The sequence below is a fragment of the Perca flavescens genome, chromosome 7 (genome assembly GCF_004354835.1).
Source record: "Perca flavescens isolate YP-PL-M2 chromosome 7, PFLA_1.0, whole genome shotgun sequence".
In the NCBI taxonomy this organism is placed as follows: Eukaryota; Metazoa; Chordata; class Actinopteri; order Perciformes; family Percidae; genus Perca; species Perca flavescens.
Genome location: NC_041337.1, coordinates 24,832,972 through 24,849,672, shown reverse-complemented (window position 1 = coordinate 24,849,672; position 16,701 = coordinate 24,832,972). Strand labels below are relative to the sequence as shown.

General features: G+C 39.6%; 1 protein-coding gene across 2 annotated transcripts in view; it reads right to left on the bottom strand.

Moving 5' to 3' along the window:
• The window catches only part of sema3bl (sema domain, immunoglobulin domain (Ig), short basic domain, secreted, (semaphorin) 3bl), a 57,320-nt gene that overhangs the window by 17,802 nt on the left and 22,817 nt on the right, over nt 1-16,701 (bottom strand). For both annotated transcript variants that reach the window (XM_028583398.1, XM_028583399.1), the window contains exons 3-4: nt 14,439-14,501; nt 6,014-6,133 (exon numbers count right to left, since the gene is read on the bottom strand). In XM_028583398.1, coding sequence (XP_028439199.1) covers nt 6,014-6,133; nt 14,439-14,501 — 183 coding nt within the window. The remainder of the gene's footprint in view (nt 1-6,013; nt 6,134-14,438; nt 14,502-16,701) is intronic.

Below are 16,701 nucleotides of genomic sequence, written 5' to 3'. Positions count from 1 at the left end.
TTTTTAGGGATACAAAGAGAATCCAAGGCGACAGGACCTACAGTAAGATTTTTGATGATTTAAGTGTCCTTACAGTGAACTCTGTGTGTGTGACTCTGTTCCTCTTATAGACAATGGAGTATTGTTACTTTGATTGGACGGAGATCACAGAGGAAATGATGACATTGAAGTTTGCGGGGTAAAAATACTGTAACACAGTGGACAATACGCACGCTCACGCACACTAAGTTCTGTATGTGCACCAGCACATACTCACTCGTGCTGAGCAACATGGACACGGCAAATTGTTATTGTCAGAAACATGGCAAAATATTATATATACACTGGCATATCCAACAGGTCTCAGGAAATAAGGAGAGGCAGTTCATTTCTTATTTCATCCACATGTAGCTTTTTGAATCTTCGTAAAGTGGTTTGAATTAGTTTTACAGGTGTCAAAGTGCACATGTGCAGCCCACCAGCACTCACAATGCTTATACACACGCTCACACTTAATCAAATTTATGAGGATTTATTTTGTCCTTTTCGCTTGACTTTAGCCACGTTATAATAATTTCATTTTTTTGTAAATGTGTAATTTATTCGTTTTGTCGCCCAGTGAATCTTTTTTCCTTCTTTCTTCCATCATCACTTTCATCCTCTCTCTCTCTCTCTCTATCTATCTTGAATTGCTGCAAATATTTCCATCTGTTTTCTGCTCTCCATCTCATTCCTTTGAATGAGTTGTTCCTGGAGTAAATGTCACTTTATGTCCGAGTGTGTGTGTGTGTGTGTGTGTGTGTGTGTGTGTGTGTGTGTGTGTGTGTGTGTGTGTGTGTGTGTGTGTGTGTGTTTAAGTGTGTGTGTGGGTGTATGCATGTGTCTGTGTTATTTCATTATGATCCAGAGGAATTGTGCCACTGCCTATGCAGCTGATTAGATTGTCAGAATCACTTTGGCCAACTTCTGCTAAGATAAATACACACAAGTGCTGCGATACAGAGAGAGAGAGAGAGAGAGAGAGAGAGAGAGAGAGAGAGAGAGAGAGAGAGAGAGAGAGATAGATTGACATCCAGGCCATTATACCCAGCTGTGCCAAGCAAAATACATCAGGAACCCTACTACAAAACCATTTAGACAAGTGACTACTGACACACATGTATGCACATTTGTATAATTTAACTTGTGAGTTACCCCTTTTCAAAATTGATACCTAACACTGACCACAATCTTGACTCTAAATCAGCTTCCTTAAAATAAGATAAAATAGCAGACTTATTCACTTATAAACAGCCATAAAAGGCATCCTTACTCAATAGGCTACACCCAGAAGTTTTCCTGCTACAGCCTTACTTGGTCTAATTTGACAAGTTTGTTAAAACACATTTGTTTACTAGGACGGTGAAGGCATCTTCCTTGTCCTTCTGTCTTTGTACTAAAAGAAACGGTCCATGCAAGATTTGCAGAAGGAAGGGAAAATTAGATTTTGCAGTTTTAATCACATATTACCCAGTCATAAAACAGCTTTTTGGCTGCTGCTTTCTTTCCCCCCATCTCTCTTCCTCTGTCCTACTGAGTTGAACAAAGCAGACATCCACCTTTTGTACTCCCAGCTCCTTCCAGCCTCTCATCTTCTTCTCTATCTCCCTCCCACCTTGTCCTCCCTCTCTGTTCATGTTTTGATGAAGTAGAGGTTGATGCTACTGAATGTATACAATTCAGCAAATGTAAACCAGGGCTGCCCTTTTGAATTTGATGATTTGAAACATCAGTCAAGGGTTATCTTTGAGTCCTAAAATGCCACTGTTTTTGTTAATTGTCCATTTTTATTATTTACAGTTTAACACTGGATAAAACTCAGACACACATTTAGTCTAGAGTGTTTTTTTTTTAAATGTTTAAAAGTCTACATTTTGGACTCCCTTCAAGCAACTTAAAGGCAACTTGGCCAACCAACAGACCTCATTTGAAATGCTGTTTTACTTGGCCTTTTCCTCATTGTCAAGTCAAATATTAGCTGGACTCCCTCTCTCACCACTCAACTCTCACTCTGGTGAAAGCATGGGAAGCTTGCTCTCTCGCTAAATCTTCTTTGCATATCATTCTTCTCTGTTGAAATAAAGTGAAAGACAGAAAATAAAATACAGCGATAAAGTTAGAGACAGAGTGAGAGACAAGAACTGATTAAGAGTTATGGTAATAATTATGGAAATATGGAGCAAAGATTACAGAAAAGCTCCAGTTTGTAGGGCTTTGATCCAAAGGCAACATGGGGAAAATAAATGAGGGATTTATAAGCAATACATTTTTTTATTATGCTTTAACTCCTTTCAGTCCACTTGTTTATCCACCTTAATTCAAGAGCTTTTTTTCTCCCCAAAGGACTTAAAAAGTGTCCCATGTGTAGCACTTACTGAGGTTGTTGTGGAAGTCTACCATCATGGGGAGAGGAAGTAAGTTACTCAGCAACTTGCTTTCTGAGTGCCAAAAAGCACAACTGCGAAGTAAAAGTGGGCTTTTACTGAAAAATGGAGCATTGGAACTGCTTTAGTCTACAATGTGACTCTGTTGAGGAGGCCAGTCAGCTATTTGTGTGTTCTAATGTGCATGTGTTCAGCTTTGAATCTCTTTTTTTCAATCTGTCAGTTGTTGTTAGGTGCATTTAATATCTGCTTCCCTGTGTGTGTGTTTCAATGTTTCTTTCTACACATTTGCTTCCATGCTTGACCGTGCATGTCTTTCATCATGTTTGTGTGTGTTTCTGTCTGTATCTCTGCATATTTATATGTTCAAGTTTGTGTCATTTGTTTTGCTTGACTGTGTGTGTGTGTATTCATGTTTGTGTGTGTGAGGTCTAGCCCTCTTTGTTGTCACTGTAATGTGGTGGTTTATTTTCCCATCGATTACACTGCTCAGGCAGCTGTGTCACTCACCATGGGGACTCAAGTTAGTATGTGTGTGTGTGCACGCGCGCGTGCACAAGTGCGTGTGTGCATCACATCATTTTTACACTCGAAGAAAAACACTATGGGTGACGCATTTTGTTCACTAAACTACTTACTTGCTGCAAGATTTTTCAGCTTTTTTTGGCCAGATAAAACTAGATCTTATTACACAACAATTTCATAATAGTTTCAGTGATTCTCAAATGTTGTACCCAACGACCTCCCAGAAATATGAAAACTACTGACGCATCTTTCCATCATGACTGTATGCCAATTGGTTGGAATACTAAAATATTGCTAAATGCATTTCTTTGTTTTCATCTTTGGGTGAAAGCATGAAATACAGTTAAGATTAGCTGACACTAAAGAACATCATCATCTCCAAAACCAAGAAATGTTTCAAAACATTGTTTGACAGTAAGAGAGCCTATTTCTTCACTTCAACATAGCTGATGTAAAATGAGCCTAATTCACATTGTTGCTACATTTATTAGTTTTGCGTACAATTTGTATAACAGACGGCAACACGAGAGTGAGACAGAGAGCGGTGGCACGAGAGAGACAGAAAGACTACGTGTCTGTCTGCCCCTAACTGAGATGAAACACCTAGAAGGTCATAGGTCATCCCACCCAGAGTCCAGTCCGAGGTGTTCCCTCGAGGGGTCAGACAAACAGACGGGTGTGTGTTCTCCACCAGTTAACGATTGGTTAAATAAATGGACAGGCTCCCTGTGGTGTTGCCCATTCACACACAAGCAGGAGGACAACTGGTATCTTAACATCAGTCAGGACAGCTGAGGTGGTCTGAGTTTTAACACAGATACAGCTGACACAACCTGGGAGTCATTTCATGCACACCTGCAAATGCACAAATACAAACACAGTATCATAAGCACACACACACACACACACACACACACACACACACACACACACACACACACACACACACACACACACACACACAATGTTTTTTAGTTAGTGAAGAGAGAAGCGCTACCTTCCCCCATCATAAACCAGTAAACCAGGGTTGCTTAAACTGCTCTTGCACATTCTAGTCTTTCCCTCCTGTACCTGCAGACATTTGCGACTATAGCTGAATCACTGCAACACAACACAAATACACATAGGGCTTGATTGATTGCCAGTAATTGGTTAGTTAAAGTGCTTTGCTATAAAGTTTCTTGACAGCAACTCCTGTGTTCCCGATAGGTCTAAGGTGTCACACAGGTGACCTACTTTTCATAATATGGCTGCTCTTTCCTTTAGCCCAGTACCACCCTTCAAGGATTTCACTGACTTATTTTTGTATGTCTAATTTTTGTTTTCCTTGTTCTCAACCATGCAGACTACTGTATATTGTTACTGGACTTAGCACGGCATAGTAAGACATGCGCTGCTGTTCACCACATGCAATAAAACCCGTAGTCCAAAGACCGCACTGAGGATGACAGATTGAGAGAGAGGCAGAAAAAGGCACCAAGGAGAGCACACACACTGCACACGAGCAACTAAATCCACAAGAAGAAGAAAAAAATGCTGCAAAAATGCTGCAATGCACCTTCTGTACTTTGTGCACATGCAATCCTCCATGCACACACACACACACACACACACACACACACACACACACACACACACACACACACACACACACACACACTCTTCCAACTGAAAGGTTGGCACTCTCCCTTCCCAATGTCTCATTTCCCCTTCCTTAGCTCCTTGCCAACATCCAGCTTTCCTGTCTCCTCATGCCCAGTTTGACCCCCTCCTGCTGGGCCAGGCAGGGCAGCACACTGGGCTGGACCGCCGTGAAACAGCAAGCTACGAGTCGGTCTTAATAGCTCCATTCATTGATTCTTGTCCTTCAAATGGCTCCAAGTGTGAGACTTTGCAGAGGGTCCCACTGAGCTAAGTGGCTGTGTAGAGAGCCAGCCTGTGAGGTTGAAAAGATGTATAGAGTACCCAACGCTGCGGCTGAGTAGCGCTACAGAAAGACTCATGGCAGAGCTGCCTGCTGAGGCTTAACCTTGAACCCCGGGGATCTGCAGAGTCTGAGCTGTGTTTTGGCACCAACCATATTTGTTCCATTTCGCTGGTTTCCTCCACAGGATTACTTAGAGGCCACCCATTGATTCCTTATCATATCAGATGTACAGTACTACATATTCATATATGTATACTGGCATCCTGTCTCTACACTGCCATAATAATTCAAATGTTTCTTTATGGTTTGCTCATACTGTGAACTAGTTAGAAAACCATTCCTCGTAACTTTATCTAGTCTTTTATCAACTTAGGATTTACTGAGTTTCACTTTAGTCAGCATTAATTTACACTATTACAATTCATTTACAATAGGGGCCTAACACTTTCAATGTCTTTGAGCAATATATTTGATTTAAACATTAAACTAAATGTAATCATTAAAACCTAACCACAGGTGCTTGGGGTTGGCTGTCCAGCCCTAAAATGCATGCTATGTGCAAAACTTTTTTTTCTCTTTTTCACACTAAACGTCTCTGTGTTATGTACAAGAATTTCTTGCATTGCTGACCCCATTGGGTTTTCTGGTCTGCTCATTTTCTGTGTAGTCCAGTCTCCCAGCTCTTACCAATCCCCCCCAATAAACCATAAATCTATGTAGGTTTTCCGCAAACACAAGTTAACTGTACTGTATACTTCACTAACCTAACACCAAAAGCCAGAAAGACAAAGTTAGCGACTAGCTGGTGATCATAGTGGAGCATTTAGCACATAAAAAAAATGTCTGTATAGCACAGTGCTTAAAAAGTGAATATAATTTACAGTTTACAAACATTTCAACAGCTCACATCAACAGCTGTAAATCACAGAGTTTTCCTCAAAATACCAACTGACTGTTATCTTTTGCAAGTAGTAACCATGTAGTGTCTTTGTGGCTGTAAGTGTGTATTTTGTCTGTCTGTGTATGACTGATGTGCTGAGACATTCGCCCGCCCAAGATACTTTGTACACCTCCCCCCTCCAGTTCTCACCAGCAGCCACCCCCTCAAACACATACACATACCCGGTACACACACACTGCCTATTTTCAACCCGCTTACCTCTCCTCTGTGCCCCACATAGATGAAGGCACACATAGGCTGGAAGGCCCCGGTGCCACAGGCCAGGAGGTGGGTGCGGTTGTAGGGCTGCAGGAGGCGAACAAAGTTGGCACACTCTGTCTGCAAAACAGATACATACACACAAATTAAAATCTTGCATCTCGAAGTAATATGGGAAAAAGTATAATATCATATATGTTCACTCAAAGAGTTGTAAATAAAGTGCTATATGTTATCAATTTGGATACTGATCCTACAGATAAAAAACATGTATAACTTTCCATTTAACAAGAAAATTAAACTTAAACTTTCATGGTATAGCAAGATATTTCTGCCCAGGTACAGGATCTAAACATTCACTCTTGCACACGTTATACACACACATACTGTAGAGCACACACACACACACACACACACACACACACACACACACACACACACACAAAGCAAAGGCCCTTTAATAAATCAAATCACACAGTGCACCGGTAACTGTCATCCAAATGCAGAAAAGTTGATTTTCAGGATATTGAAGAGAACCACAATGCTTTCTTAACAAGGGTTATTGATCCCACATGTTTGTAATAAGGGCCAAGAAAAGCACTTTATTAGATGAAATGTGATATCCTCAGTGGCCCGCATAGGACTTTTATCTCTGATTTTTGGATTTCAGCCAAGAATGAGTTTCATCACAATCTTTTTGTCAATATTTGGAAAGCATCAGAAATGTCTGGGTGCCAAAATGAAGGTGTGAGGGGTAATTGTTATGTGAAATGTAAGTTTAGAGTCATAAGGGATATGAAGACACCAACTCTGAATTTAACTTAATAAACTCTAATAAACTGTAACGTACTAAGCTGCTGTGTATGCAGAGCTGAAACTGGAGAAAGAAGGCCTGAAATGGAAACAAAGATATTCAAGTAGATAATGTCAAAGGTCCAGACACTCAAGCATACATTGGAGTGAGAACAAAAGTAGTGGTGCCTGAGGAAACAAGTATCAAGACATTTCTGTACTAAACAGAGGTCCAGAGGAAGCAGAGGGCATGACTACTTCCTTCTTCCTGTCTGTAACTGCAACGGCTGACAAAACGGGTGTCAGCTGAGAAGGAAGGGATCAGCTGGGTGTCATTCTCTCTAGACGACAAGGTCAAACTCATATCTGCACAATGAGTGTCTGGTGTGTCTCTGTTCAAAATGTGTGCATGCATGGTGTGTGTTGATGTGAAAATAGATGAGTTGAATGCCATCCAAGTAGGATAGGTTAATGGTTCTTTGCCTTGTGAGTGAATGTCTTTTCCTGATTTCGACGCACGGACATGTGCATGTGTGCTTGTGTTTTTACGAGTGCATGTGTTGTGAATGAGTCTGGTAAATCTGTCATTTTGCGTGTGGCCCACGTCCCTCTCAAACTCGCAGTCAGACAAACATTTCCTCCAGTTCTTTGTGGCACTGCAGACCCGATGTAAATCATGTCACTGCAGTACGAGAAATAGTTTACATCATCATATTGCCCTTTCCCACTGGCTCATTTCTCTACCCAAACAAAAGCAGACCAGTAATAATAAAAATAAAAAAAGGTTTGTATTGAGAACGCTTTCAGTAAATCTAAATTTGTTAAATGTCTCAAGTATTTGATCTTTGAAAAAACAGAGCATCTGGTTTTCACATACTGTATGCAAGGATGTTTCTGTTGAGGAAGAGGGGATATCATAAAGCAAATCTGACATGTTGTTTCCTTCTAAATTAATATTGGATGGCTTTACCCATGACAAACAAGTGTAAAATGTATCTCCAGTTAGAAAAAAAAGACTGGTCTTTATATTATGTCTCTATGTCATTACAGAAGATATACAAGGTCTAAGAGAGCCGACCAAGTGGACTGAGAATGAATAGAAATCTGTCTCTCCTGTGTTTCCGTTCTACTACTCAGGGAGTCGTCTTAGAGATCTGTGTGGCCAAGGAGAGCAAAAAGTGGAATGAAATGTTGAAAAAATGCAAATATGTCTCTGCTCTCCCACACTGGGATTTGGGGTTTTAAATATATGTGTGGTCTTACTGAGATTAAATGGCAATAAAGGGAGTGGTGTTAAACAGAAAATGAAATGGTTTGATTACCAAAACTGGTTTTGTCTCTCTGGGAGATTTTTAGGGAGAAGTTATAACATGTGGCCAGAATTTAAAATGGAGACATTTAATCACTGTATGAATTGCTAAGGTGAGGCTATTTGGTGGAAACAAAAGATCACAATGTTCATTTATTAACCTTGGATTATCAAGGGGAGGATGACTGACCACAAATGATTCTTCCCAGCAATACCAAGCTGCTGCTTCACACTGTCCAAACTTTTAAACTGACCACGTAAACCACAGCTTTGTGTCTTGGGGATTTAAAAAGTTATGTATTGAATTTGAAACATCAAGTTATTACTAGATTTTCTCTGAAACATATGTATCATTAACATAAACAAACAAGAATATTGCCAAGACCTCTGGCAGCCTCTCCCGGTCTTGAGATTTGCAATACTGAGACTGACTTCCCATGGAAGCAAAATCACTTCCCACATGTCCAACAACAGGTCAAACAATGGTACTGGTTGTGGAACAATATCTAGTGCATTGGATTAAATAAAGGTTTAGTTGGCACGTGTCACACTCTTCCAACATATGTTTTTCAGTATATTGAAAGAGAAAATCTTAGGCTGAAGAAGGTGACCCCAGAGAGCAGTAGTGGAGACAAATGTCTTCTTCATAACAATGGCAAAATATGTTCTTCTTTTGAGAACTACAGTTTGAGCAGTAACAGTAACATAGTCTACAAATCATTTTAATCATGGTCTGATTTGTTTACGGTACATACAGTATAACACTGCATCACAATTTGGCCATGACACATTCATTTTTAAATATGCTACACGTAAATGCAGTGAAGAAATTTGCTCAAGGACCAGGAAAATGTTTCTCATACTATTTCTTCTCCAAGTTTGTCCTGGGCAGGCTGACAATTCTGAACTTTCAACCTCTTTGGCACATTGTCAAATGCACATTGCTGATATTTTAGGGGATTTAAAGGGGTTTGCCAATATAGTGCATTAATGCATTACTGTGAGCCCCAAAAGGACTTAGTAAACATGGCATTGTTTATTGATGATGTGAGAAACAATGAATTAACTAAACGGCATAGGTGCCAACTTGGGTTAAACATTGCAACCAGCATCAGACTGTTGTGACCACAGAACCCCCCATGCCCCATCTGAACATCAGACATAATTGAAAAGAATAATTAATCTACACAGTTTCTTCTGCACAAAATATCTCGTTGTCCACCGTATTCCGTTACCAGTACTGACCGGAAAACTATTATCTACTCCTCTTACATTTTGCTAAATGCCAATGGATTTTGTGTTGTTAAATCTGAAAGCGCAATTCTGTTGCTGCTTGGATAATTGTGCTTGATAAGACTTTACTTTTGTGGTCGTAACCAGTTTATTAGCAGTGTGCATTGAGCACAGTGGTAGAGCTAACAGCAAAGAGCTTCAGCTGCCAGACATGCATGATGAGTGACCCGGGCAGGGAGAGGCAAGGTTGGACATGGAGAGCAGTTTCCAGTATAAACAGCCAATGTTCAGTGGAGAGAAGTCAGATTCTGTAATACTAACAGGGCACACACACACACACACACACACACAAACACACACACACACACACACACACACACACACACACACACACACACACACACACAAAAAGCAGTTCAAAGCAGGACAGCTGGATGAACTGGTCTCTGCAAGTCTGTGGTCTCAGCAGCCGTTTGATCCTCAAAGAAACCACTTTTCTAAGTACTGTCGATTTACTTCCAGACAGCACTGAAAACATTCAGTCATGGCAAGAACCTCTCACCAAAGTGTTTGGATTATTTTTCCAAACATCTACTCCCATGGATTCAATAAAATATTCATTTTAGGATTAAAAAAAAGAAAAGTCACCTACGTGGCTTCCTGGCAGGTGTAAGAGCTGCAACCAATTTCATTGCCAATTTTCAATTTGGCAATGAAAAGAGCAGGAGACTGACCACACTTGATCTTTGTTTGTCTCTGTAGCATCTTTTTCTCATAAAAATTAAACAAAAAAACATTCATAAAGAGGAGCTGCTGTATCGTCCCAAATCTGGAGCCCACATGTATTAATGTTTAGTCCTGCATTAATCCAGTAAATGGCAAAGTATACTTTCAGTCTAAAGAGATTTAGATTTGTTTTAGCTTGAAACAAACATAATTTACCAGTTCACAAGTCAATATGGAGAAGGACATTGCATACAGTATACTGGCCCAGCTTCTGTCCCATCAAGGAATTATATTTAGTTGTCATTCTTAGGTAGATAGTGAAAGTTTTAATTGTAGTGCTACTGCATTGTTTACTGATGTTGGAGAGATACAAGTGTAGAGTACAAACTTCTAGTGCATGTAGACAATATGGTCACAGACATCATGCTTTCCCTCTTCCATAAATTAGGCTTTAAATCACACGTTGATCACTTTTTTTTTCAGTCGATTTACCTGTCCTAGTACTTTTCAACAAATGCCTTAATTAAAAAACAGGTAGTTTTTTTAGTGCTGCATTATAACGTGACTTCAAAAGTAGTCCCATTCCAATCATTATTCATAAGAGTGTTTTCTAATCTGCCCCCTTTAAAAGTTGTGGGTAGCTTTAAGCAACTAAACATACTACCTATTATATATGTTTAGAATATGGAAACCTCACATCCATGAAGACTTTGCTGCCGTTTAACTTCTCCTGACCATTTTTCTTTAGAGGACAGTCGCTCACTTTCCTATACTCAGACACACCAAATGACAAAGACTAGATTCAAACAAAATGGAACCGATCACAGCTCTACTGAAATCATGGGGGAAGCCAAATCACTGGCACTATAAAGCTTGTCATGAAAAAACAAAGCGCAGAATTAAGCGCACATATCGTGCATTTTTTTGTTCTTGTATAGAGATGTACAGAATTCTGACTTGCATACACAAAGCCTCGCTCCTCTTCTCAAAGCTGAATGTTCCATACACTCAAAATGCTTAATTTGCTATCTCTGCTCTGAACCCCTACAATGTTAACGCATTGGAGATGGAGGAAGCAGCTGATTAGATAATCACTCCAATTGTAAGCAGTATATGCAGATAGATGAAGCAGAGAAATGTGTTAACAGCCCGAGCAAGACACTGCATGCTTGACTGAAGTCACTGAGTGCCTCCCCTCAGCCTGTTATTTATTTGTCTGAGCTGTAATTAATGATGGTGAAGGTCATGAGGTTGTGACTCTGGGAGGAAACACTATCAGTAAAAACATGTTTATGGTGGTAGACACTTGTCAGTACAAGGCTGTGGAGACAGAGGCTTTCATTAAAGAGTTAAAAAAGGACTGCTTTACTTATTTTTCACTTACTTTTAATGTAAAGGTATGTACATATTGAGGACGGTCATGCAGCTAAGTATATATAGAGGACTGACTGGAACTCTCTCTCTTTCTTTCTGTCTCTGTCTCATATGTATGCATTTCTCTCTATCACCAAACACACAAACTCACAAACAAAAGTCCAAAAAAACAACAATGTGAAGACCTTTCACCTTTCAACTTCGACCACTTTTTGTCAAACTCAGTTATGTTTAACAGATGCAAGAAGCAAACAAATGAGATGGAACATATGTGTGTGTGTGTCTTTTGCTTTGCAGATTTCACAGCAGCAGTCCATTTAATTTGACACCAAAACACTCACATAGAGTGTTGTGAAGGAAGGTGCTTGTGTAGTTTAACATAAGCAGGCACACACACACACACACACACACACACCAGTGTCTTCATTTTGTGTGTGTGTGTAAACCAGTAATTAGTGTGAGTTTTTGTATTCTGAGCACCACTAACTAAAGCCACTGAGAGCTTTTTCTCCATCTGGGACCAAATTTAACAAGATCTCAGTACATCACAGAAGAGAGACTTAATTACAGAATCTCTTCCTTTACTCCTTCGTTTATTCCTTCTTTTCTTTCACACTTTCCTTTTTTCTTTCCACAATAAATTCTTTCTTTTCCTCTTTCCTATTTTCTTCTTCATTGCTTGATTTCTTTGGATATGTTGTCATCTTAACAAGACTAAGAGTCCACAGCCGTATTAGCAGCTTTGTGAGGCTATAAGCATGCAAACATGCATTAAAAAAAACTAAAATGCTAAAATGGTTGGATGGTTCACCATCTTAGCATTTTAGCATGCTAACATGTTCTAGTTAGCACTATGTACAAAATACAGCTGAGGCTGATGGGAATGCAATTAGTTTTGCAGGTACTTAGGCCTAATGTAGTTATGAACCAAAGTATTGGACAAATTAAAATCTTGCCCTGATGAACTAGCTGAATGAGCTAGATGAAAGGTTCAGGGATCACAAAAGTTAGTACAATTCATCCTAAGGGGAACATGAATGTCTGTATCAAATATAATGACCATCCATCCAATAGACATTTCAGACAAAACCATGAATTTCAATCTCATGTTTGCACTGGATCGAAAAATTAACCTGATCTCACAGAAACATTGAGGTATTTCAGTCTTGACCAAAGTGGTGGGCCGACTAGTCTCTTTGCCAGACCTTCCTCCACAGTGTGTAGGAGGAGGGTCTGGCTAGTCCACACAGCATTCTGGCATGGGAGAAAAACGTCTGGTTTATTTGCATTTCTTTAAACCTATCAAAATTGTCTTGGCCGGCGCTAAGCGCTGCACTGAGCCTCGGTGCCTCGGGAAGGAACTTGTTTTGGTGGAATATGTGTACGTTCAAAAGTTGTTTTAGTCGTGCAACAGAAAACTCAGATTGGACAGATAGTTTAGCTAGCGGTCTGGATTTACCCTGCAGAGATCTGAGGAGCAGTTAACCATAGTCCTCATAAATCCAGCAGAGTTAAGAATTCCAACACAAAGGAAGGGTTAATGGAAATCCAGTTGAAAAAAAGGACATACGGTGGAATTCCCAGCGGCAACGACGCAATCCCGGAAGTGGAAGGTCGTGGATATACAGTAGACCAGGGCTGACCAACAGACATGGCATTGCCAGCCCTAGAGCCTCGCTGCTAGAATGCCTCAAAACTCATTCATGCAGACTGTTGCATTACCTGCTTCGTTTGTCAGTTCTTTTCTTCCTGTTCATGATGCTCTTATATTCATCGTTATCTCCGTCTACTGCTTGATTCCCCTACTCTTTCCATCTTATGTGCTCTTTAGTACAACTTTATAACATATTTTAACCTCCTACAGCCTAACAAGCAGAAAGCTGAGTCGGCTTGTGAGGAGGGAAACAACTCAAGGTGCTGACACATTCCTGGACACTAGTTTCATTCATTACAGTATGCTTCTTTTTTTAAAGCTGAAACTTTACTTGACATTATTTGAGGTGGTTGCCTCATAATCTCCATCTCCTCTTTCCTCTTGTTGTAAACATGGTTATAATTACAACACAGTCCTGCCTTGTGTTTTTCTCTTCTCTCATACTGTATTCCCCTCTTGTACTACATGGAATACTTTACACTTACCTCCCCCATCTCCTTTTATTTTCCTTAATTCCATCTCCTCTCCTAAAGGGAGGAGCCTTAATATTTCTAGCGCTCATTCAAAGATGACATCCTGCCTCTATTTTCCTCCTTCACAGAACCAATAAAAGTCTTCTGAGCTTCCTCTGTCTCTGAACCTCCCTATCTTTGTCCTTTCTCTTCATTAAGAATGATGGCCTTATTCAGGCTTCATTAGAGTCATTAATAGTCTGTAGTGTAACCTTTTCAGGGATGTGGAGGAACAATGTGGCACCAAACTGTACGATTTACTGTACACATAGTTTGTTATGCTGCTCGAGGCACATTCTGCAGTTATCACAACATGTGCCATATGGGGACTGTTGTTAAAAAGGGGGCCATATAGTGCCGCAAATGCATTAATATTTTGTATACTGGGTCTCATACTCGTTAAAATGGCTTTCTCCAAATTAGGCAGGAACTGGAAGATACAGAAGAAACACTGAGAGCAGAGCAGAGACTGATGCAGAAACAGGATTCAACTGCTGAGCAGCCAAAATCTCTGAAAGCCCATACACCCACTTGGAGGAGAAAAGTGCCATGCTGAGAGCTGCTTCTCTGCTCTTCACTGGAGACATTTTGGCAAAACGTATAGAGCTGCTTAACAGCGTAGGTCAATACAGTCACCTAATATATGCAAGCAGGGTCTGTTGGGTTCATTTTTGACCACATTGTACTGTCAGAGTTAATGACAATCCAAATGGAGACACAGAAACACATGGAGTGAAAACAGAGAAAGTGTCTCTGGGTGCGTTCAGACACATATTGTAATGGAAATGTGTTCAAGCAAGTAGGAATTAAAAGTCAATCTGTTACCTGTGGTTCCTTTCCCGTTTGAATGCAGTCCTCTCTGTTGCCAGGTAACGGAGGCCAGTAGATCTTTTAAGGAAGATAAAAACAAGGATGAAGGAACAGAGAAAGAAGAAAAAAGGAGTGTGATGATTAATGACCTCATCACTTTGAAGTAATGCAAACATCCACCTTATTCAGCCATATTGCAACATGTAATTGCTTTGTTGAACCCGTGCAGGCTTGATGTGATTCTGTCAATGCAATCAAAACATGTTAATCAGCCCATGTGTTGTTAAATTTGAATTATTTTTCCTGCAAACTGAACTCTATAGCAATTAGAGGCAAATTGAGCAGAGCAGATGCTCTACATATGAGGAAACAACGCCTTTGGAATGATAGGCTGAGGACTTGGGGAGCTAACTTTTGGCTTGTAAAGCTGAAACCTCCTTGATTGAGACATGACAGACCCATTTATCATTCCAGTTATATAAAAAGGATCAGTTCATCCAAATTACAAAAAAAAAATATATTTTTTAACAAACCTCTTGTTGCAGCTAAGCATATCATTTTGATTTTATATGTCCAGGCTTTGAGATAATCTCTTTCAGATATATCTGCCTCCACTTCAATACAACGGATGTAAACACTGGACACATCTGGAGACAGATGTGTGTCTACAAAACCTTGACAAATTAACCCAAAACTACCTGTATGGTTAGATACCACTGCAAGTGATAAACAATTTTTGATTCATATGAACTTTACCTTTATTAAGGGAAAAAACAAATTTAATTTGAGACTGACTTCTATTTTAATACCAATTAACAATCTTACTTTAGTTAGGCCTTTCCTTTGGGAAACACTCCACTTGCCTACTATGGATGGTGATATACTCAACAACATACAAAGAGAAACACAGGGAATCTTTGTGATTCTATGAAACACTTTTAAACTGGCAACAGATGTGAATGTAAAAGTGAAAACTCCAGAGACTCCGTCCCCTTCAGTGTCAATCTTGTTAAATTAGATACATTTAGAAATTAAATTAGACATTTTGCTACAAACAAACACAAAACATGTGCCCAGCCAAACCTTCAGAGTGTCCTAACTAGACCATCTCGAGCTTAAAGAAACGAATAAATTAAACTGTCTTCAATTTTCTCTTCTTAAGTTCTCACAGTATAGATCCAAGATTTCCTGATGGGGAAAGTCCCAAAGTCTTCCTCTCATTCTGCCAATTCAACAAGGAGAAGAGGTGAATCTCAGATAAGCATGAAATAGAATTTGGACCTGAAACAATGGTACTCTAGTTTTCACACTGCTTTCAGCTAATGAAAAATGAAATGAAATTGCCACTGAAGAGGAAAGCCCAACTCTGTTTCAGTACTGAGACAATGACGTGTGTGTGATAGTTGCAAGCAGACAATAAGTCTTTGTGTGGAAACTGGCTTTGTTTTGGCTAACAGAGAGAAAAGAAAGCAGCAAGGAAAACAAACTTGGTCCTGACTTGCATTACTATGTCTGATTGTCTCAGTGTGTATGGACAGCATGTGTGCGTCAAGGGGCCACTGTGGTAGCTATAGGTTTTTTAAGAGTGTGTGAATGAGGAGAAATAAAGTGATATATGTGACAGAAACAGAAATTCACCACACCCTGAATTTTATATCAGCAGTGAAAGTTTGACATGGATTTTATCTCCTCTGTCATAAATCCTATTTCATTACAGGCAGCACAGTGGACTCACTATAAATCAGGATGAATGAAACCTGGCTCACAATGATTGAAATTCTCTGACAAGTCCTGTAAGGATAAAGGATGTGAAATTGGAGAGCCCAGAAATACTTTAACCACTCTAAGATAATAGAAAATGACAACTGACATTCAATGTATAAGATGAAATATCAAATATGATAAACACCATGCAATAAATCAAATTGAGAGAATATTGAAGACATCTTCATGGTAATGCACACTGCCTGTTGGCTCAAGGGAGGTATTTGCTCTCAACTAGTGTTGTAAGTATAAATATGTGTAGTCTACAAACTTGTAAGGATCAAACCTACTGTATGTACGCTGCAAAACTTACAAATACATATATGTCCAGGTGCACACAGAATTTGAGTTTACTATATATTGTCTTACTCAAACTATTATTGCCATTTTTTGCCTAATTTTAAACTATTCCTTTAAGTAAGGGGTTCAGAATTTTAAAAGAACAACAAAATTGACTAGGTTTCTAGCTAAAAATATGTTTTATAATGGAAACTCAGCATGAAACGGACACTAT